Source organism: Emydura macquarii, unplaced genomic scaffold (genome assembly GCF_026122565.2).
Source record: "Emydura macquarii macquarii isolate MOO-44397 ecotype Brisbane River unplaced genomic scaffold, CSIRO-AGI_Emac_v2 contig_573, whole genome shotgun sequence".
In the NCBI taxonomy this organism is placed as follows: Eukaryota; Metazoa; Chordata; order Testudines; family Chelidae; genus Emydura; species Emydura macquarii.
This window is the reverse complement of record NW_027130710.1, coordinates 790,329-811,010: the sequence shown is the minus strand read 5'-3', so window position 1 is coordinate 811,010 and position 20,682 is coordinate 790,329. Positions and strand designations below refer to the sequence as shown.

The window sequence follows — 20,682 nt, the reverse complement described above, 5'->3', positions numbered from 1 at the left end:
AACATGAGTCGAGAGGGCTCGGAAATCAGCCAGCCATGAGCCAGACCCCGAAGCTAGCCCCCTTTAAACAAGCATCGTGTGTCTGGTGAGTCGGGGCAGCTGAGGCCAGCTGGCCTGAGCATGCCAGCTCGCGAGCGTTGGCTTTGGTTAGTCTGGGCTCTGGGGAGGACAGAAGGCTTCCCTCCTGGCCCTGATTTACCAGCAACGCCATGGAGCGCATGGCCCGTGTGGATGCCCCAACCCCGCCGTGAAAGTGGGCTGGTCAGAGAAGGGGCTGGGGATGACCTCACGCCCCCATAGGATGCCCCCGAGCCCTCTCCGCTCTGCACTGGGAGACCCCACGGGAGGCCCCAGGCACAGCTAGCGGGCAGTGGGTATCCTGGCAGGTGGGGCACGGCTTGGCAGCTGAGGCTGAGTGGACACCTGAAGCCCCATGGGGCAGAGATAGCACGTGGGGGGGGGGGGCGGTGGGTCTCGGGGACCTGCCAGCCCTGGAGGTGCAGAGGGTCTGATCCAAGAGAGAGAGTGTGTGTGTGTGTGCGCGCACGCGCCTGTGAGTGTGTTGGAAGGTCTGAATCCATGTGCGCGTGTTGGAGGGTCTGATCCGTGTGTGTGTGTACCAGTGGGTCTGGTGTGTGCATGCGGGTGTGTGTGCACGTGTGTGTGTGTGTACTGGTGGGTCTGATCTGGCAGCAGGTCCTGGCTGTGACCGGTGCTAGCGGGGCGGATGTGTCCAGCCGGTGCTGGAAGGACATTAAGCGCCGGTGTCGGCTGGGACCCTGGCGCCTTGGCTGCCGTGTGAATGTGGCCAGGCTGGGCACACAGCTGGGCTGTGGCAAGGCTGCCCCGATGACGTGGCCAGGCCCGGGAGCCCCAGTCGGTGACAAGAAGCAGCAGCTCACATCGCCACCGCACCTGCATGCCACGTCCGGCCCTTCCAAGGCCAGGGCAGCTGTGGGGAGGAAGGGCCGGGGCCAAGGCCGGGAGTCATTGTTTCAGACATCAGCCTGCTCCCCGTGTGCTGAGCAAGCATCCGCCACCCTGGGAAAAGGATCCGGAGCGTCACAAGAGGAGGGGAGCGTGGCCTAGAAGTCAGAGCACGACAGAGGGGTTCAGGGCACCTGGCTTCCCAGCTCCGCCAGCGTGCCTTGTGCAAGGCGTTTTGCTGCTTGGTGCCTCAGTTTCCCCAGCTGTACAATGGGGCTGACAACAGCCAGCGCTGGGTGGGGCCCTGGGTGGCAAAGCACACGGCTACCCTGGAATCCAGACTGGAGGGAACAGAACGGCCGGGGAGCCGCCCCCCCCCCCTTTAGAGCTAGCCCAGCCCAGCCTCGACAGGGCACCACGCGTGACACATCCCAGCGATGGGCTGGTTAAGGCAGGCAGGTTAATGGAGGCCGTGCCGTGCTGCCTGGTGACTCACATGCACCCATCGGGGAGGGCGGAGATGTGGGGTCACTCCTGGCACCCAACGCTGGCACCGACCTGCCGTCAGGCCTTGGCTACGTCTCCTTCCCTCTTGGGGCCTCAGTTTCCCCTTTGTCCAGTCAGCCTGGGCGCACAGGTAGCCCGCGCTCTCAGGAGAGAGGAAGGTGACTCCAAGCGCTCGCGGGGATCTCTGGGAGCCTGGCTGGGGGGACGGGAACCCCCCAAGGGTGCTGGGAGCCAGGGGGTCCTGGGCTCTGGACCCAGAAGGTGGCTGGGGTGAGGAAGACAGGCCTGGGAAGCTGGGGAGAAAGTGGGGGGGGGCCGCTGACCCCAGCCCCTCGGGAGCCACCTTGTCCCGTATGGGCCCGGGGAGGGGTTGCCAGGATGGCCGGGTCCCACCACACCCGGGTGCCCCAATGCTGTGGAGTTCCCAGCCCCGAATCTCCAGTCTCCATGGCGAGGGTTGTCAGGGAAACGGTGCCATCTCCATAGCGACTGTGCGCTCTGCTTTCCATTTCCAAGGGCAAGCTGGAAATAGGTGCTGTGGGTGGGCGAGCGGCGGGGAGCACCGGGATGAAGTGGGCTGGGGGGGACGACAGGACCGGGCAGGCGATTTCTCCTTGCCCTGCACTGAGCACATTTCAGCCCAGGTCGTTGGCGGCCCTATCCTGGCGCTGCCCCACAGCCCTGCCCAGGATCAGCGTGGAAGGTCAGTTCCAAAGCCCCCTCCCTGGCAGACAGGGGGCAGCGACCAAGCCAGCGTTGCACACTACCCACTAGGCCACGCTCCCTCCCCTGAGCTGGCATAAGCCCCCTTCAGCTATGTAGGTCCGTAAATCTGCCAGCAGGCATCGCACGCCGCCCTTCACCTCTCCCAGGCGGGGCTCACGCTTTCAGCCCCACAGGTCCCGGGTTCGAAGCCTGCCAGCAGCTGGGGCAAGGTGCAGGACAACGGGGCGGTGCAAGCGGGGCCGAACCCCGGCTCTTCTTGGGGATGGTGTCCGGCGGAGGGGGAAGCGTGTCCTGTGCTGTGACAGGACGGGGGGGTTGGCCCCTCAGAGGGCGCCCTGCTGCCACAGGGATGGGATTCTGAACCCCTTGGGAGAAGGCCACCTGTGTCTGTGGGCCTGGCAGCAAAGCGGAGCGGGGTCAGAGGAGGGGGAAGGACGCGGGTGCAAGAGGCCTCTGATCTCAGGGACCGGCGGGAGCTGCCCAGGGGCTCCTTTCCACAGGAACTGAGCGCCCCAGCCCCCCGCTGCTGCAACAGGAACAGGGCACCGCGGGGCGACGCTGAGGCCCAGGGGTAGGGCAGCGGTTCCCAGCCCAACGTGATTGCACCGGCAGAGACCTCGGCCCACAGGCAGCGCCAGAGCCGGGCGGCCCCTTGGCTCCCAAACTCAGCCAGCAGACGAACCAGACGAAGGGGGGGGATTTTCTGTACTATTTTTGTGAAGCCGGGGTGTGCCTCAGTTTCCCCTATGTGCTGCACTGTTACCTGGGGGGGAAGGTCTCTTTGCTCCCCGGGCAGACTAGGCCACAGGTGCGAAGGGCGCCCAGCTGGCCGGGACTAAGTGGGCCTTATCCCCATAGCAGCGGGCATCGAATCCTGACAACCAAGGACCAGCCCCCCCCGGCAGGAGGCGGAGCAGCAGCCCCCCAGCGTGGGGACAAAGGCCTGGAGGGCGAGGTGGGAGTTAAGCCCGGTGGGGCCCCTGAACTGAGACAAAGGGCGGCCAGGGGGTGGGAGCTCCGGGCTAACCCAGGGCCCCCCGCGATCCAGAGATCGCTCCAGGGACTGGGCAGGGGCAAGAACAGGCCAGGCTGGCTGGGCGAGAGCGGCTCGGAGCAGGGGGTGGCAGCTCTTAGACACAGAGCAGAGCGGGCAGGGGTGGGAGAAGGAACCTAGCCGGCCGAGGGACACCAAACTCCCCCCGCCCCGACCCCCGAACGACGCCTCAGACGCTCCCTGCGCCATTAAACCAAGCTTCGGCTTTCAAGTGGCTATTTATAAAGGGGGCAGCCCAAGCGGGCGAAGGATGGGAGACAGCCCCGCCGCCTGGGGGGGCGCGGCAGGGCTCTGCCAGCCTGCTGGGATCAAGCGGCAGAACCAAGGGGTTCTCTCAGGGAAGGTCCCGGCCCGGGGAGCTGCTGGGCCCCCGACAGAGGCCACGGAGCTGGGGTGCAGGCGGGGAGGGGCCGGGCTCCGGCCTAGCTGCCTGCAGGCGGGGGTGCGGTGCCCTGCTCCGGGCCCGGCTCCCGGTAGTCGAGGATGCGCCGGCTGGCCTGGAGCAGCTGCTGTTGCTGTCTGAAGTAGACTTTCAGGGCGCCCTTGATGGCCACAAAGGAGATGCCACCCTGTGGAGGAGGGAAGGGGATGAAGCCGATTGCTGGGCCAGACCCACGGCTCTGGGCGTCCCCCGAGCATCACAGCCCCCCACCCTCCCCACTGAGCAGCGGGGACGGGCCCTGGGCTCCCCCCAGCCCCGGTTCTGCCAGTGCCCCTCACTCCCCACCCGCAGCCCGGCGATCCCACGCGCACAGACCGGGTGGCTGTGCCAGGCCGGCCCGTCATTTCCTTGGCAGCCGGCAGAACATGGACCTGGCTCCAGCCGCTGGAGACTCAGCCCGGGCACCGTGGGCCTCCGTGGCTGGTCTCAGCCCTGCCCCATGGCCAGGGAAGAGCTTCTCCCTGCCCAGGACAGCTCCAGCAGCTCCGGGACTGGGCCCTGCCCCGGACTCACCAGGATGGTGCGCTGCAGGCTGGAGTCCACCCGCCGGTAGAGGAGCCTGCCCACCAGGTTGGCAACGCTGGGGAACACCAGGGCGCCGCACAGCGTGCGCGACAGGGACAGGTGGTCGCTCGGGTGGCGGGACTCGGCCAGCGGCCCCTGGGGCACTGAGCGCCCGATCCCTGGGGAAACACGGGAAGGAAGGGGAAACTGAGGCAGCGATCGGTCACTCCCACCCTGCCAGGAGGGGGCTCAAATCTCAACCACTCCCCCGTCACCACACACACCCCTCCACCCCAGCGTCTGCACCGCCCGTGCCAGCGCTCTGCCCCCTGCCGCTGCCTCACCCCTCAAACCCCTTCACTGCCAACCTGCCCCCGCCTCGGTGCAATGGCAGCCAGGCCCGCCCCTCGCCAAGCCGCCCCCCCACCGGCGCCACCCCTGGCTAGCCCCAGGGCACCGGGTGCCACCCACCTGGCATCAGAGCCTGCAGGGGCTGCAGCTTGGCGCAGTACTTCCGCCAGACGCGCAGCACGTAGTCTTCCCAGCGGATCATGCGGCCCAGCACCAGCACGACAGGGATGGTGGGCAACCCCATGAGCAGGAAGAGGGGGTCCGCTCGCTCCATCACATCCAGCCCCTTCTTATGGCCGACCACCTGCGGCCGGGGGAGGGGAGGCAGCTCAGCGCCCAGGCCAAGAGCTGGGCCCCCCTCGTTGGCCCGGTCAGGCCCCGGAAGGAAGGCCAGCGTGGCGCCAAGTCACCCGCCCAGGCCGGGGGCACCGGGCAATTCAGCTCTCCGAGCAGCGCCAGCTGCCTCCCGCCAGCAGCCTGCCCACGTCACCCGCCAGACCCCAGCCCCGGCCACCCGCAGCCAGCCCGGCACCCGGCCCCACCCGCACGGAGCCACGCCAGCCCTCGGCTCCATTCCAGAGCCTGGCAGAAGATCCAGGCCCGGCCCGGGGCACCCCTCCTGCCCCCGCGTTACCTGCATCACCGTGACGGCGCCGTAGGTGACGGCCGACCAGTAGACGGTGCCCACCACGATGCCGGCCATGGCGAAGGGGCTCACTCTGGATAGGACCCGGTCCAGCTGGTGGAGGAAATAGACCAGGGGCCCTGCGGGAACATCAGCCGCTCAGTGGGCAGGCTCCAGACCGCCCCCGGGACGAGGGCTGCCCTCATCCAACCCGGGCAGCACCCTAGCCCTTCCTCGCCAGGCGGGCAAAGCACCAGGGTCAGGAGCCACGGCCGTGACGGCGCCAACCTCTGCGCCCCACGCAAATCATCCCCCGTCTCCCCCCCCGCTTTAACCCCTTCACACCCAGCCCAGCCCCATCATCCCACGCTCATGGACCCCTTTGCCCACCCCATCCCCGCCGGGCTGGTCGCGCCGCCGGGCAAAACGAACCGCAGCCAGGAAGCAGAGGGGCTGAGACGGGGCCCGAGGGGTCCCCAGCCCGGCTCGCGCCCGCTGCCCGCCGCTCACCCAGCTTGGGGAAGACGATGCGGTACTCGGTGCCACACTGGGGGCAGCTCACGCTGCCCGCGCTGTTGCCTTTCTGCTTCTCGTCCAGCCAGCGCTGCAGGCAGGCCTGGTGGATCCATTTGGTGGAGCCTCTGCAGCGGCAGGGGCTGACCCACTCGGCCGCCCGGTCCTCGCGCTCCGTGGCGAAGCAGACCCAGCAGTGCCTGCCCAAGAGACGGGGCGCGTCAGGGTCCGAGGGGGTCTCCCCCAACCGGATACTGCACTGGGCAGGGCCCGGGCCAATCTCTGGGGCAGCCAGCGCCTCTGCCGCTCCACCCCAGAGCCAGAGCATCACTAGGGGACCCAGCACCCCTTGGCTGCCGGCTCCGCCCACTCACAGGACCCAGCACCCCTTCTCCAGTCTGGCACCCCCCCCCCCGCACTCCTGGGCCCAGCCCCCCCCGCCTGGCACCTGCCCCCAGAGCTGGCCAAAGGGGCGCTGGGCCGGCGGGGGGAGGAGGGGGAGGGGAGCCCCCAGGGCGCCAGGCCTGGCTGGGGGGCAAAGGAGGGGAGCCCCCAGGGCCTTCCGCACGGCGGGCAGGCCGGGCCCGGCTGGGGGGACGGGCCGGCTCCAGCCCGGGGGGAGAAAAGGGGGGGGTTGGGGCTGGACGGGGGGGCCGGGCCCGGCTCCAGCCCGGGGGGTTCGGGTTCGGGGCCGGCCCGGGGGGTTCGGGTTCGGGGCCGGGCCCAGCACTCACCTCTCCTCGGCCGGCTCGGCCATGGCGGCGGGCGGGCTCCGGTCACACCCCCGGGGCGGGCCCGGCCCGAGCCAGCGCAGCCAGCCGCGATCCGCGGGGCGGCGGCCTCGGGCTGGGCCGGTTCGGTTCGGGCCGCTCCGCTCCGAGCCCGCGCCCCGGCCTGCCCGGGGAGCCGAGCCCACCTCGCCGGGGCCCGGATCGGGGTAGGCGCAGAGCCGGGTTCAGCCCGCGGGGGGCCCGGGCGTAGACACAGCCGGGGAAGGGGCTGCCTGTCTGCAGAACCGGTATCTGTAGCTCCATTTGGCAGACGGGGAAACTGAGGCACAGAGCGCTGGGGCTTGACCAAGGTCACCCGGCAGGCGAGGTGGCAGGGCGTGGGACTGCGTCCAGCGCTGCCCAGGCCTGGTGCCGGGCTTGCCCCATTTTGGGTGCCAGCCCGGGCACCGACCTCGCCAATTTCAATCACAGGCCGGAAGCGACACAGGGCTGGCCGGCGTCAGCTGCGCAGATCCCGGGACGCGGCCTTTCCCACCCCAAACTTCGGCAGCCCCCCCGCTTCTCGTCCCAAACCCGCATGGCGACGCCATCCACCCGTCAGCATTCAATTCTCTGGCCCACCGTGGACGCCACCAACAACGCTGAACTGGTTTTTCACCCTGTCCCTCTGCAAACGGTCCTCAAAGACATCGTCCTGTTCCCTGTCATTGCAGTACCGGGCCTGCGGTTACAGAAGAGAGCGTCCTGTGTTTGTGACATCTGTGAGCCCGGGAAGATTTCCGCAGGCTCTGGAAAAGCGCCAGGCAGGTTTGCGGGATTTCTAAAAAAAAAAGGTGACAAACCCGATGAGCTCTGGAGGGCATCATGGGATGGAGAAAGGGGTATGCTGGGAACTCCGGGAACTTGCCCACAAGCTCCCGTACCCTGTCGGGTCTCTCCCATAAGGCTCTCAAAAATGTCCCTGTTTTGGCTCTGATCCGGCAAACCATTCTGCACAAAGGTTCACTCACTCAGAGGAGCTGGCGGGGCCGAGGCCCTGCTTTGCCTGGGAAACTACCGTGGACCTCCCAGGCCAGCAGCGCTGCAGCCTCTGGTGGGTGCCAAGTGATCTTTCTCTGGGGAAGAGGACACGCTGACCCTGCTCTACAGGTCTGGGATGAGGAATCAGAGGCACAAGAGAAGAGACACATGAGGACCCATTGCCAGTGCAGAGAAGTTCCTGGGGCACAGACAGCAGAGAAATACACTCTGTGATTAACCCTCACGTCCCGGCCTGCCCAGAAAACAGAGATCCGGCTGGTGTTCCCGCTCTCTGCCCTTTGGCAGAACGTATCATAACAGAAGCTTATATTGCCATAGGGTGTTCTACTCCGAAGTGCGTTGCAACCTATATGTCAAAATGCAGCTAGCTCTGGAGTGGAACGCAGCAGCAGTTTAACCGGGCACGTCATGCTGCATGGCTGTTTGGGGCAGGCAGTGCAGAGGTGCAGGGGCCCGGCTTTGCTTAACCCGTTACGATGGATTTGTCTTGACCCGGCCAGGTGCAGTCCCCCCTGGTGCTGGGTGCTGTACAAAGCCAGAGTAGCAAGGCTGCCCCAGCCCCCTGCTCCCTGGTGCACGGGGAGGTGGCTGCATTTAGGGTTACAGACTTTTAGGCCAGACAGGACCATCCTGATCATCTGCTCTAACCCGGCCGTCTGGGGCCCCCCATTAGCCCAGGCACCCCTAGCCTGGCCCAGCACCGCCTGCCTGCGGCAGTGGGTGGGCCAGTACCGATACCCATAATGCAATGGGGCATGGGTGGCTCGTGACACCCACGAGTGGGTGTAGGCAGTGGAGGAAGCGGGTGGGGCGCGTATGCGCATGCGCCTTTTGTCTCCTCGCCACGCGAGAGAACAGCGCACTGGCCCCTTAAGAGCAGAGCCGTGACATCATCCCCCCTACGCCGCGCAACCAGGCTTGATGCGGAAGGCCCGCCCCGCCGCCGCGCCTCATTGGCCGGCTGTCAAACCCGCCGCCCCGCCTCTCCCGCGGCCCCCCGTTCGGCTTCCGCCTGTCACTCCGGCCCAAAGGAGGCGCCGATTGGCTGGGCGGGGCCCCGCCCCTTGAGCGGCTCCCGAGGGCCGGTTTGGTTGCGCAGGGGCAGCGGGCTGGGTTGGTTGGTTGGTTGCGGGGCGCCGCGTCGAGTGTGACTGAGCCGAGCCCGGAGCCGCGTCCCCCGCCGGCCCCGCCCCGCCCCGCCCCCGCCGGCCCGGCCATGGAGTCCTACGACATCATCGCCAACCAGCCCGTGGTCATCGACAACGTGAGCCGGCCCGGCAGAGGGGGGGCTGATGGGGGGCAGGGCCGGGGGGGCTGGGCGTGTTGGGCCGGGGGGGGAGCTGGGCTGGGCGGGCTGGACTTGGGGGGCCAGGCCCCGTGGGGGTGGGGCGGGCTGGACTTGGGGGGCCAGGCCCCGTGGGGGTGGGGCGGGCTGGGATGGGGTCACCATCACTGGGGCACGATGGGGGGGAGGATCCTGGCGTATGACATGCCCCCCCCCCCCGATGCGTGGCTGCCCGTGCCCGGGCAGGGGGCACTGCCCTGACCAGCTGGGTGCCCCGCCCTGACCCCGGCCCCGCTCGCTGTGGGGAGGGCAGGCCCCCGGCGCGGGGACCGCAGCTGTAGCTATGGCAGGCCCCTGGCGCGGGCGCTGCTGCGGCGCAAGGGACCAGGGCGGATTTGCAGCGGTGCCCAGCAGCGTTGGGCGCGCTCCAGGCCGGCTGCGCGTTGGAAGTCCCACCCTGACGCACTTTACTGTCGCTAACGAACCTCTCCCTCCTGCCCGGTCCTGCCCCGAGAGCACGTCCAAGAGCCAACGCTGGGGATCCCTTCTCGCCTGCGTGAGCCTGATTTGTAGCGAGCTGGAACCCCCCTCTTGTGTACAGCGCCTTGCGCGGCTGGCGGAAAGGCCTTCTTGCTGTGTCAGCGTCCAGAACCCAGAGCAAAACGCTCCCTTTGGCTAGAGCAGAGGCAGGCCGATGTTTGCGCTGAGGGCCGCTTCACAGGAGGCCCTGTCGCCTTCCCCAAACCACACCCCTGCTTGGCTCTCAAAACTCCCCGTTCCACAGATCTCCAGCAACCCTCAACCACAGCTGGGGAGCCAGGGCCTGTGCTTTCTGCCCATGCTGCTCCGGCTGGCATAGCATCCCGAAGCATTCAGCCTCTAGTTGGGATTGGGCCTGGTCTGTGGCGGTGTAATACCCTTCTCCCTGTCAGGGCTTCGTCTCCTTGTTGCTGGATAGTTGATTAAGCCGAGCCAAGTTTTCCATCCAGTTCTTTACTGTATGGATGCTCTCACTTCTGTTGGTTGCTTTGGTTCATAACCGTCCGCCTCCGTTTTTGAACGGCCTCTGCTTTCCCTTTTTCCTAGCTGCTGTTTGCTGCGTGTGGCTTGTTCTTCTCGGCCCAATGCCTTCTCCTAGAGCCGCACGGGTTGAAAGAGTCTCTGTGCGGGTTTTCAGGTGTGGAACTTGGCTAGAAAAACCCTGCCGGGCTTTTGGAGCAGCCATCGCTGAGGTGTCCCCGCTTCTGAATCCATGGCCCAGTGGCGCTGTAGATGGAGACCCATCTGCATGCTGCTTTGGAGAAGCTTTCCTTAGATCTCTTCCCTCTGTGGAGCCAAGTGCGCTGAGTTGTGTTGCACCAGATGTTTAGATGCAGCCACGCCTTGTCAGCGATGGAGCTGCCGCTAATTCCTATGGGTTTCTGTAACACCTGGGTGCTGCAAAGCGGGGTGGCGATGTTGCCTACATCTAGCAAACTCGCATGTCATGCAGAGTTCTTGACGTCTCCATGTCATCTGGCTGGGATGAAGGTTTCTGTGACTGTAGAATGTGACATGCTTGGTTTCTTCTTTGCATATGACGGCAGGGACCCCAAGCAGGCTAATTCTGGGGCACCGGTGGCTTATTTTCTTTGGCAGTGTGGCTTTACATGTGCTCGTATGCACAGATGGTGCCAGACAGCTGGATTTGCCCTGTATGTGTGTCATGCAGGGAAAGGGTGTGGCTGTGGAAGTGCCTTGCTTGCTCATGCTGTGAATCATTTGTAATGGGGCAAAGAGCCAGAAATGGATTTTGGAGCCGTTCCTGGGAGGCTGGCAGAGCAGAGCTGGCCTCCGTTGACTGTGCCCCTCCCAGGGGGCCAATGTGTTTACAGTGGGGTTTTCAGTGGCTGCTGCTGAGATGCAATGTTCAATTAAACGTCAGGATTCAAAGGGTGTTTTAGAGCAGGCTTGGCTTCCCAGCAGCGTCTTCCTCTGGGCTGGGCAGGATGCAGCCAGCCTTCAGTCTGCAGAAGCAGGAAACCTCTATCTTTGGCCCCCTAAAAGGGGGACCCCCTCAGTGCAGCAGGGATGGTCTTGTTAACTGTTTACGCCTTCACAGAAAACAAGAATCAGGGGTCACCAATGAAATTAACAGGCAGCAGGTTGAAAACCACTATAAGGCGGCATTTCTTCGCGCAGCGCACAGTCAGCCTGGACAACTGATTGCCAGGGGACGTCAGGAAGGCCAAAACCATAACTGGGCTCAAAAAAGAATTAGAGAAGTTCCTGGTGGATAACTCCATCGATGGCTATTAGCCAAGATGGTCAGGGACGCAGCCCCATTCTCCCGGTGTCCCTGACCCTTGACTGCCAGAAGTAGGGAGTGGCCGACAGGCTGGATCACTCGCTGATGCCCTGTTCTGTTCATTCCCTCTGAAGCACCTGGCGCCGGCTGCAGTCGGGCGACAGGACGCTGGGCTCGCTGCACCATTGGTCTGACATGGTCTGGCCGTTCTTACATTCTTGCGACTAGGAGGATTCTACTTCTGGGGCCGCCACTGATTCCGCATGACCTTGAGCATGTCGCTTCCCCATTTACGAAGCGAGAATAGTAACCCCGCTCCCACCTGCTGGGAGCAAGTGGTAGCGAGTCACCTCGGGGAGCCCGGGAAGCGTCAGTTAGTGACCCAGATGCTGCTGGATCCTGCTCCTGTCCCTAAGCTGCTGAAGTAAAACTGAGGAGGAGCAGATGGGAAACTGACAAATCAACTTTCCTCATCTCCAAAGCAGGGATGGAGAAACAGATCGTTAGCTTCGGCTTTAAGGAGCGGAGGGGCTGCTGGGGGTCTGAGCCATCTTGGTCCCCATCACTGTCGTGTCTGAGCGCCTCAAATCCCTAATGTATTCATCCTCACCCGCCTGGGGGGTAGGGCTGGCTCCCATGTGGCACAGATCCAGGAAGAATAAAGGGCTTGGTCAGGGACACACAGGGAGTCTCTGGGATTTGGGCCAGGCAAACACTCTAACCACCGGGCCGTCCGTTCTAAATGTCGGGGTCTTGTCCTGGGCGTTCCCGGTCAGAGGGCTGGTGACCCCGTGATGACTTAACTGGTAAATGGGTTTCTTAACAGCTGTTTGGGTTTTTCCCCGCAGGGTTCAGGGGTCGTCAAGGCTGGTTTTGCTGGTGATCAGATCCCGAAATACTGCTTCCCAAACTAGTGAGTGCCTCCGCCCGGACGGGTCCCGTTGCCAGCGTCTGTGCCTCATCTCGGCCCCAGCGGCTGTGCTGAAGCGGGAAGGATGGCGGGGTCACACCAGTAACTCCAGCGAAGTCCCTGGGAGCAGCATCAAGGCCTAAAACTTGAGGGGAGGGGAGGGGAGGGCAGAGCACCTTCTCATGCTGCGCGGTGCAGGGCTGCGTCAGAAAGAGCTTGTATGTTACGGCGCCTCCACCCCGGGCCCGGAGCTGCATCCTCGGGGGCCAGCCAGGCTTCAGGCCACTCGCCCAGAGCCAGGTCAGATCGGGGACCTGGCGAGTGATGAACACCACCGATCAGTCTTGTCTGTTTCACCCCTGGCCTGCCCCAGCCTGGCTGATCTGGCCCCCCCAACCCCTGCAGAGTTGGGGGTGGGGTCTGCCAGCCCCTCAACCTCTCTGCCCCCTCATTGTGACAGCAAGGCCCATCTCCTCCCCACGGGGCGGGTGGGGTTCTTTGCTATCCGGCACCTCATGACAGAGGCTACGGGGGGCCGGGTGAGCTGCAGCCCCACTAACTGGTTCTCTCTCTCGCCAGTGTGGGGCGCCCAAAGCACGTCCGGGTCATGGCGGGGGCGCTGGAGGGGGATCTCTTCATCGGCCCCAAAGCAGAGGTAATGCTGCACCCCAGCCCGCTCTGGCTTCTTGGGGGCTTTCCCCCTCCCTCCTGTTTTCCGGCCCAGGCTGGACCTTGGGCGGAAGCTCGGCTGGGCAGATCTCCAGCTTCAGGGCAGCGGCTGGGGTCAAAGGTGGCCAGCTGTGTTGTGGGAAGTGTGCGGGCCGTGGGCTGAGCCGGTGGGCAGGACGCGGTGCCTTGGCCCCGCCTGGGCCATCCCGTGTGTCCCGTTGGGCTGCCCCGCAGAGCCAGGCCCCCGGAGAGCGGCTGTAGTGGCTCTGCCTCCCAGGACACCCACGCCGGGCTGGGGCGGGACTAGTGTCCCCTAGCGGTCTCACCCCGGTGCTGCGGGGAGGGGGTGATGGCACTGGGGGGCGCTGTGCTGCCGGACGCTCCAGGTGTGTCATGTCTCTCTGCCGGCAGGAGCACCGGGGCCTGCTGTCCATCCGCTACCCCATGGAGCACGGCATTGTCCGTGACTGGAACGACATGGAGCGGATCTGGCAGTACGTGTACTCCAAGGACCAGCTGCAGACCTTCTCCGAAGAGGTAACGGGGCTGCCGGCCCGGCCTGGGGGTCTCTGGGACGGACACAGATCATGTGACTGCATGTGACACCCTCCCTGCCTGGGCGAGAACTGTCCCAGGAACCTGAGCTGAACGCCAGTGGGGTGCTGGGTATACGGGGGTGTGGGGCCATCTGCTGCCTGGCACGATCCCCTCAATGTGGGTCCGGTGCCAGACTCCCCGCCCCAGAGCATGCACGGCCCAGTTGGCACCAGGCCCAGTTTCCCTATCGTTGTCCCCCAGCCCCACGCTGTGGAAGGACCCAGATCCCCCCACTCCTCCCCTGGGAGTTTGGTCTCTCTCCTGGTCCATCTGTTTGGAGTCAACGGCCAGGTGCCCTCCTAGAGCAATGGGAGCAGGGGGCTGACTTGGACACCTGGCCTGAGACCCCCCCACACCCGTCATCAGGCGCTGAGCGACTCTGGGGAGGTGAATTCTATCCCTCCGTCTGGGCCGTGTTTGAGCTGGTGGTGACTTGCGGGAGAAAGGCTCCAGCCCCCTGGCTGGCCTGTATTCTGCTATGCCAGGCGGGTCCTGAACTGCTCCGGGTCTGGGGCTCTGCTTGGCCCTGGCACCACTGGCACCCTCTGCCCAGGCCTGTCCACAAGGCACTTCCCCGGGCAGCAGGCTCAGACCCCGAGCCGGGAGTTTGTATAGCCTGAACCACTGGCCTGGAGGTGATTCCCTTCCTGTGCCTCTGCTAATGGCATGCCCTGTCCCCAGCACCCGGTTCTCCTGACGGAAGCCCCCCTGAACCCCTGCAAGAACCGCGAGAAGGCGGCCGAGGTTTTCTTCGAGACCTTCAACGTTCCAGCGCTTTTCATCTCCATGCAGGCCGTCCTCAGTCTGTGAGTACCGGGCCCTGCCCTCTGCGCCCGCGGGCTGCTGGCTGGGAGTCCGGCGCAGTCAGGCCGCTGGGAGCTTGGGGAGCCCTCACCAGCACCTAGGCGCTGCAGGGAGCGGGAGGGTCAGTAGGAGGCGCTGTCCATCAGTCAGTGCTGGCCCAGTGCCTCAGTGTGGGGATAGAGGGGACGTCTTTCAGATGCTCTGAAATCAGCCCCTGACTGCTTGTGATCGCCACTAAATCCGCAGCGTCCTTCGCCCCGGTGCAGCTCCTGTCTGGGACTGACCCTCTGCCACGGCAGTTAAGGTGCCTGAACAGCCTGGCCTCTCACCGCGTTGCTGGGGGCTGTTAACAGCTGCTCCGTTGCTCCCCAGAGGTGGCCGCCTCGTAGTCGTGGGACGAAGCCCTTGCTTGCCTGGTGTGTGCCCTGTCTCAGGGGCATTCTCGGGCTGGAAGGGGTGATCTGACTTAAGCCGCCTGTTCAGCCGAACCGCGCTGGGCGCTCGCTGGGGATCTCCAAGCGCCGGTCAGCTCTGACCCTCGAACTCATGAGGGTCTTGGTGTCTCCCTCTGCCCCAGCTATGCCACGGGCCGCACGACGGGGGTGGTGCTGGACGCGGGGGACGGCGTCACGCACGCGGTGCCCATCTACGAGGGCTTTGCCATGCCGCACTCCATCATGCGGGTGGACGTCGCCGGGCGGGACGTCTCGCGCTACTTGCGTCTGCTGCTGCGCAAGGAAGGCTACGACTTCCACACCTCGGCCGAGTTCGAAGTGGTCAAGATGATCAAGGAGGTACGGGGGGGGTTGGTGAACCCCGGGGACTCGCACCGGTGTCTCCCCGGGGTCAGTGCTGCCTGGAGGGACCCCGGGCAGGGAAATGCACCAGACTCTGGCGGAGTCTGACAGCCCCCGGGGCTGGTCCCAGGCATCTCACTGTCCATGCAGGTGGGGTGGCTGAGCGGTGCCGGAGCGGGAGAAACCCAGCACCGTAACTTTCAGACCCCCGCCAGGTCCAGCTCTGCCCTGCCCGGCTGTGCCTCGGCCCTGGGTGGTGGCATGGGGAGAACGGCCCTGGGAGTGGGGGTCCCTGATGGGTCAGAGGCTCTGAACCTCCTGGCTGGGGGGAGATGGGGTGGTTGTGTCTGTTCTCGGGGAGGCCAGGAGCAGGGTGGGGGGTCTGTGTTCTGCAGGAGGGATGGGGGTAATTCCCGGCCACCCACTCACCTGCTCTCCCCCTGGAACAGCGGGCCTGCTACCTGTCCATTAACCCCCAGAAGGACGAGGCGCTGGAGATGGAGAAGGTGCAGTACACCCTGCCGGACGGGAGCACGCTGGATGTGAGTGCTGGAGGGGGAATCTCTGGGCGTGGGCTGGTCGGGAGATCCCCTTGGCCAGGGCCGGCTTTGGTTCCTTGCCAGCTGGTTGTGCGCGATGGCTCAGGGAGCTGGGCCCGGTGCGCCAGCTGGGGCGGCATCGCGGTCCCCAGGGCAGGTGGCGCCCCGTGTCTTGGGCAGCAGAGTCTGGAGCGGGGAGTTCCATCCTTCTGCCGCGGGGGCCGGCTCCGGGTGCGACGCGGCTCGGTGCCTCTGTGCAGCGCACCCGCCCTCCTGGGGCTGCTCCCTCCAGGCAGAGATTTAGGAGCCCGGCGAGGTCCCTGAAGCTACACCCCCATGCCGTCCTTCCCCCGTGCCCCCCAGCTCCTGGGGCTCCTGGCACAGCGTCAGCCAACGCCCCAGTAACCGGGGGAGCTGCTCCCCTGCTGTGTGGCGCTCACGCCGCTCTCCGGCAGGTGGGCCCGGCCCGCTTCCGAGCCCCCGAGCTGCTCTTCCAGCCGGACCTGGTGGGGGACGAGAGCGAAGGCATCCACGAGGTGCTGGCGTTCGCCATCCAGAAATCCGACATGGACCTGCGGCGGACGCTCTTCGCCAACATTGTGCTGTCCGGCGGCTCCACGCTCTTCAAAGGTACGGAGCCCCGCACGGCTCCCTCTATCCCACAGGGCGTTCCCTCATCGCGCCCCCGCGGCCTGCAGCGGGCACAGGACACTAAGCCAGGCTTTGCCTTCCTTGGCCCATCCAGCCTGGCACCCGCTTGGGCCTTCAGGGGCAGGGAGACCCCCGACCCCCTCAGTCTGACAAGACAGGGGGATTCCTTCCTGACCCCCGTGGGGCTGAGTCTCTGCCCTGACGCCTGCGGCTGGGCCTGTAGCACTGCGCCCGTTACCCCCGGGCTGGGCCGTGAAGCTCCCTCCTGCTTCGACAGTGGAAAGTCTGGGCCCCCCACCGTGGGATTGGGGGGCGCTGGGGGCGGAGCTGGGGTATGGAATGGCCTCACCTCACCTCTCTGCCATGGCGGCTGTCCAGCAGGGCCGAGAAGGAGTCGTGTGGCTCCGTCTAGTCAGGGCGACTGGCACTAACTCTCCTGATCCTCCGGCTAGGGACAGCGCAGCAGCGGGGGGAGCGAGGGGGGCTCTGATGACCTCACACGCTCCGCCCCATGGAGACAGGTCTTCATCAGAGCCTGTGGGAAGCATCTTCCTCCTATGAGCTCGTTAACGTGACGGTGCCTGAGCCGTCCCGAAGGGTGGAAGGCCCCAGCTCCCGCTGCCTTTCCTAACAGCGATGATCCCTCGGTGCCAGGGAATCCCCAGTGTGCAGAGGGGGAAACTGAGTCACGTGGTTCCCCCAGTGAGTCAGTGGCAGGTTCGGGACCTAGGTTCAGGTGCCCACTAGAGGGCGCTCTCACCTCAGCCGGGGGACGCCCTGAGCCTGTGCCCACAGCTGGCTATGTGAGGGCCTGGCGCTGACAGGTGGAATCGGTGCCAGGCCCTTTGCCATGGCCGGGGTCTCTGCACACGGGGGCAGCTCTGGAGCTGGGCTCTCGTCGGCCACCCGGCCACCTGCATGGAAAGCGGGTGGCCCAGCTGGCTCCTCGGGCCAGCTTCTGCCAGGCAACGCAGCCAGCGCTGACACAGCGCTCGAAGGCGGGCACAGCTCAGCCCCCGGCCCTCAGGAGGGTGCGGGCGCGGGGAGCCCCCAGACCTGTCCTGTGTTCCCAGCCGTGCAGCCCGCGAGGCCGGCGCGCTGGGAGGGGCTGAGAACGGGGCTAATTCCCGCTGGGAGGCAGCCAGGGCCTGGGTTAATGCCCGTGTCTCCCCTTCAGGGTTCGGCGACCGGCTGCTCAGCGAGGTGAAGAAACTCGCCCCAAAGGACGTCAAAATTAAGGTGAGGTTTGGTGATCACCCAGGGACCCCCACCGCCCCCCAGCCTCACTCCTGCTGCTTGCCCGGCCCTAGGGCGGGACCCCCTGCCTCGCCTCAGGACCCAGCCCCTCGCTGCTCCTGCGATCGCCCTGGCCCTGCTGCCTCCCCACTGGGGTACGAAGCTACTGTGTGTGTGGGGCTAATTGCCCCGGGCCCAGCCCCCTGCCCGCTCTGCTGTGATTTGCTGACCCAGTGGGTCCACCTGGGGCTCCAGGGAATCCTGCCTGTGATAAGGGTGGGCCCAGAGATGGGGTGCCTAGTGGGGCAGTGTGAGGGGGGGGAGGGTGTCCAGGGCAGGGCAGGGCAGTCCCGTCAGCCCGTTCCTGGGAGCGGTGGGGGGCTGACCCTCTGCTTTCTTCCAGATCTCGGCACCGCAGGAGCGGTTGTACTCCACGTGGATCGGGTGAGTGGCTGCTCCGGGGCAGCTGATGGGGCCTCGTCCGCTCTGGGACCCGGCCCCCAAAGGGGCTTCTCTGCTCCGGCCCCACCCGCTGGGGGGGAAGGGAGATTTGTCCAGCCGGGCCTGGCTTCCGGTGACTCTAGATCATGGGGGGCAGGTGCCCCTGGCGCGGGTGCCCTCTGCATGGCCTGGGGATGGGGGGTGAGGGAGCTGTGCTGGGCCCAGGACAGCCCGGTCCTGATCTAAGGAGGCTGGCAGAGGGATGGGGACAGGAGCCCTCTGTCCCCTGCAGGAGGTCGGGGGTGCTGGGCAGGGGCGGCCCGGTGCTATGCCCCATCCCCGCCAGGGCTGTGGGGGGGCATGTGCCTCCGGCCCCCGCTGACTCTGGCTCTCTTTGCAGCGGCTCCATCCTGGCCTCGCTGGACACCTTCAAGAAGATGTGGGTGTCCAAGAAGGAGTACGAGGAAGACGGGGCGCGGGCCATCCACCGCAAGACGTTCTAGGCACCGGGCCAGGGCTGGAGAGGGGTGGGCGCAGCTGGTGGCTGGGGGAGCTTGGCCGGGGCGTGTCCCCCTTTCCAATCTAGGGCTGCTAGCGCCAGCCCCACCCCCAGGGCCTCGCCCTCACTGTCTGCGGCCCTGGGCGGGCAGGGCAGCTCCCCCACCCCCTGGCCTCCATCAGCGCCCCTCATCTGCACACCCGGCCCCCAGGCCAGGCCTCTTCTCCCCCAGCTGCGCTCCCCTCCCTGCGCCTGCAAGGATGGGCAGAGCTGCTGAGTTCTCGCCCGCTGGAAGCGCCAGGTCTTTGCGCTGCTGTCTCCAGCCACAGCCCAGCTGCTCGGAGCCCCTGGAGCCAGGGCTTCATGCCTCCTGCCCCCTCTCCCGCTGCGGGGGCTCGGCTCTGGTGCTGCGTGGAGCCGGGTGCCTTAGCTGTGGGCTCTCTGGGGCTGGAGGCCCCCCCGTGCTCAGTGAGTGTGGGGCAGCCGGGGGCCGTGACCCCCTGGGAGCTGGGCTTCATCCTGAGGGGAGACGGAGCTCAGTGGGGCTCGTGGTCCCAGGCTAGAAGCTGGGTCTGGCCCGAGAAGGCAGCTGGGGTGCATGGATCCAGCCCCACTCCTCTTGGCCAGGCCCCCCGACTGGCCTCAGCCCCTGCTGCTCCGGGGGGGGGCAGAGCCACCCCTGAGGCCTGGTACAAAGCCCTGGATGCAGCACTGACTTCCCCCCTCCCAGTGTGGGGTGGGCCCTGTCCAGCCGGGCTGCTCCGGGTGATGGGGCAGGCTCTGCTCCCTCGCATGGACTGGGGCATGGCCAGCTGGGGCTGTGGGTGCTGCCCCCCCCTCCAGGGACAGTGTCACGGTCATTCAGCCCCTGGCTCATTTCCTACCTCGCCGGGCCTGCCAGCAGCACCCGGAGAGCAGCCGCCGTGGGGTGCCTCCGTGCCGGCTTGCCATGGCCACTTGCCCTGTTCCCCAGGCCCTGGGGCTGGAGGGGGACCCGGGAGCCCCCCATGGGCAGGGCGGTGGTACGCCTGGCTGCCAAGGAAGGTACCACCTGCCCCATTGGCGCGAGTAGGTGGGTGCCCCTGGGCAGGCAGGTACAGCCTTGGATTGGAAAGGGGTGAACCCCTTCACTTCCTTTAAATGGCAGCAACTCAGTCACCTGCCCCAGAGCGAGGGAGGGGCTGTGGGCACCTGGAGGGGCGGAGCTCAGCTCAGTCCCGCCCTCCTGGCCTGTGTGTGGTTCTGCTGGAGGCCGCCTGCAATGTACAAACTGAACACAGTTGCCTGTATTTTTTTTTGTAAATTCATTATAGTAATTATAACTTACTGGCCGTGCGCTGCGTGCGTCTCTGGGCAGGGCCAGGCGGGGGGATGCTGCGCTCGGGGACCGGCCTGGCTGCCCGGGGCTCGGATGAAGGATTAACGGCCCCAGGGGCTCATGCCGAAGCAGAGACCCACCGCAGCTCCTGCAGCAGGGCCAGGGCTTTCACCAGAGGCTGTGCACACCTCTCCTGCCTCACTCTGCCCCAGGATCTGGGGGCCTGGCTGGGGTGGGCAGGTGCAAAATTGTCCCTGCCTGGCATGCACAAGGGGGCGACCTCGGGGCCTCCTGAGCTGAGCCCAGGGCAGGTGAAGGGCTCCGTGCCAACAGGGCCCCACCTCTGCCTCAGGGGCTGCTGGTTAGCCTCCCCACCCACCCACTCAAGGGCCTGTGCCCAGCCAGGACAGGAGCTGCCCTCAGCACAGGCCCACCCCGGCTGGGACAACACAACCAGTGGCTGCATTTCTTCCCCCCACCCTGGACACTAAGTGATTCTGCCCCCCACTCACCCAACCTGTGCTGGGCTGCACCTGGCACCACGCTCCAGGTGGGTCCATGCCTGCCTAGGCTGGCTCCTGGCACCAGCTTCTCCCAGGGCTTGGCCCCAGCCCTGGCACAGTCCCTGCCACCTGGTACCAGCCATGCACAGGGCTCCCTGGCCCAGGCTGCTCCATGCCCACACCCCCGCAATGCCACAAGGAGCAGCAGGGGGAACCATGCCGGCTTCTCCCTAAACTCGCCCAGAGTCGGGTGCAGGAGGGGGGAGCTGGGCCTGGGGGTTCTGCTCAGGAACAGTGCCGTGGGGCAGCCTAGGCCTGCAGCAGGGGACATGGCCCTTAACAGCCCAGCCAGGCTCCAGTGGCCCCAGGCCATCTCCCTCCACAGCCTGGGTGACCAGGCTTGCCTGGCCCCTCTGCCATCCAGCCCCCCGTTACCCCAGCCCCGGGTGCTCCCCTTCCTCTGCCGCTCCCTGCCCCAGCAGCCAGGGCAGCCCAGCAGGACATGAGCCATCTTCCAGGACTGTCTACACGGCCCAGGCAGCCTGTGCCCTGCAGCCACCAGCCAGGTGGCTACCCCCCATGGGGAATGCCAGGCTGCAGCCCCACTTGTCCCTGCCATCATAGTTACCCACAGCCATGCCAGGCAGGAGCTGCAGCGGGCAGAGGCTTAGGTGGGGCCTGGCTGTACTCCCGAGCCCCACCTCCAGCACAGAAGGGCCCACAGC

General features: G+C 66.2%; 2 protein-coding genes across 2 annotated transcripts; one reads left to right on the top strand and one right to left on the bottom strand.

Annotated features, from left to right (window-relative positions):
* Positions 1-3,092: 3,092 nt before the first annotated feature.
* LOC137147895 (E3 ubiquitin-protein ligase MARCHF5-like) lies at positions 3,093-6,575 on the bottom strand. Its single transcript, XM_067540300.1, has 6 exons — positions 6,384-6,575; positions 5,647-5,849; positions 5,146-5,276; positions 4,632-4,815; positions 4,170-4,339; positions 3,093-3,783 (listed from the first exon to the last, which is right to left on the bottom strand). Exons 1-6 carry the CDS (start codon positions 6,404-6,406, stop codon positions 3,637-3,639), a joined length of 858 nt encoding a protein of 285 aa, XP_067396401.1. The 5' UTR covers positions 6,407-6,575; the 3' UTR covers positions 3,093-3,636.
* Positions 6,576-8,539: 1,964 nt separating this feature from the next.
* Positions 8,540-19,837, top strand: ACTR1B (actin related protein 1B). Its single transcript, XM_067540299.1, has 11 exons — positions 8,540-8,685; positions 11,842-11,906; positions 12,483-12,558; positions 12,984-13,109; positions 13,851-13,975; positions 14,551-14,767; positions 15,220-15,312; positions 15,765-15,939; positions 17,138-17,199; positions 17,600-17,640; positions 18,038-19,837. Exons 1-11 carry the CDS (start codon positions 8,638-8,640, stop codon positions 18,138-18,140), a joined length of 1,131 nt encoding a protein of 376 aa, XP_067396400.1. The 5' UTR covers positions 8,540-8,637; the 3' UTR covers positions 18,141-19,837.
* Positions 19,838-20,682: the final 845 nt, after the last annotated feature.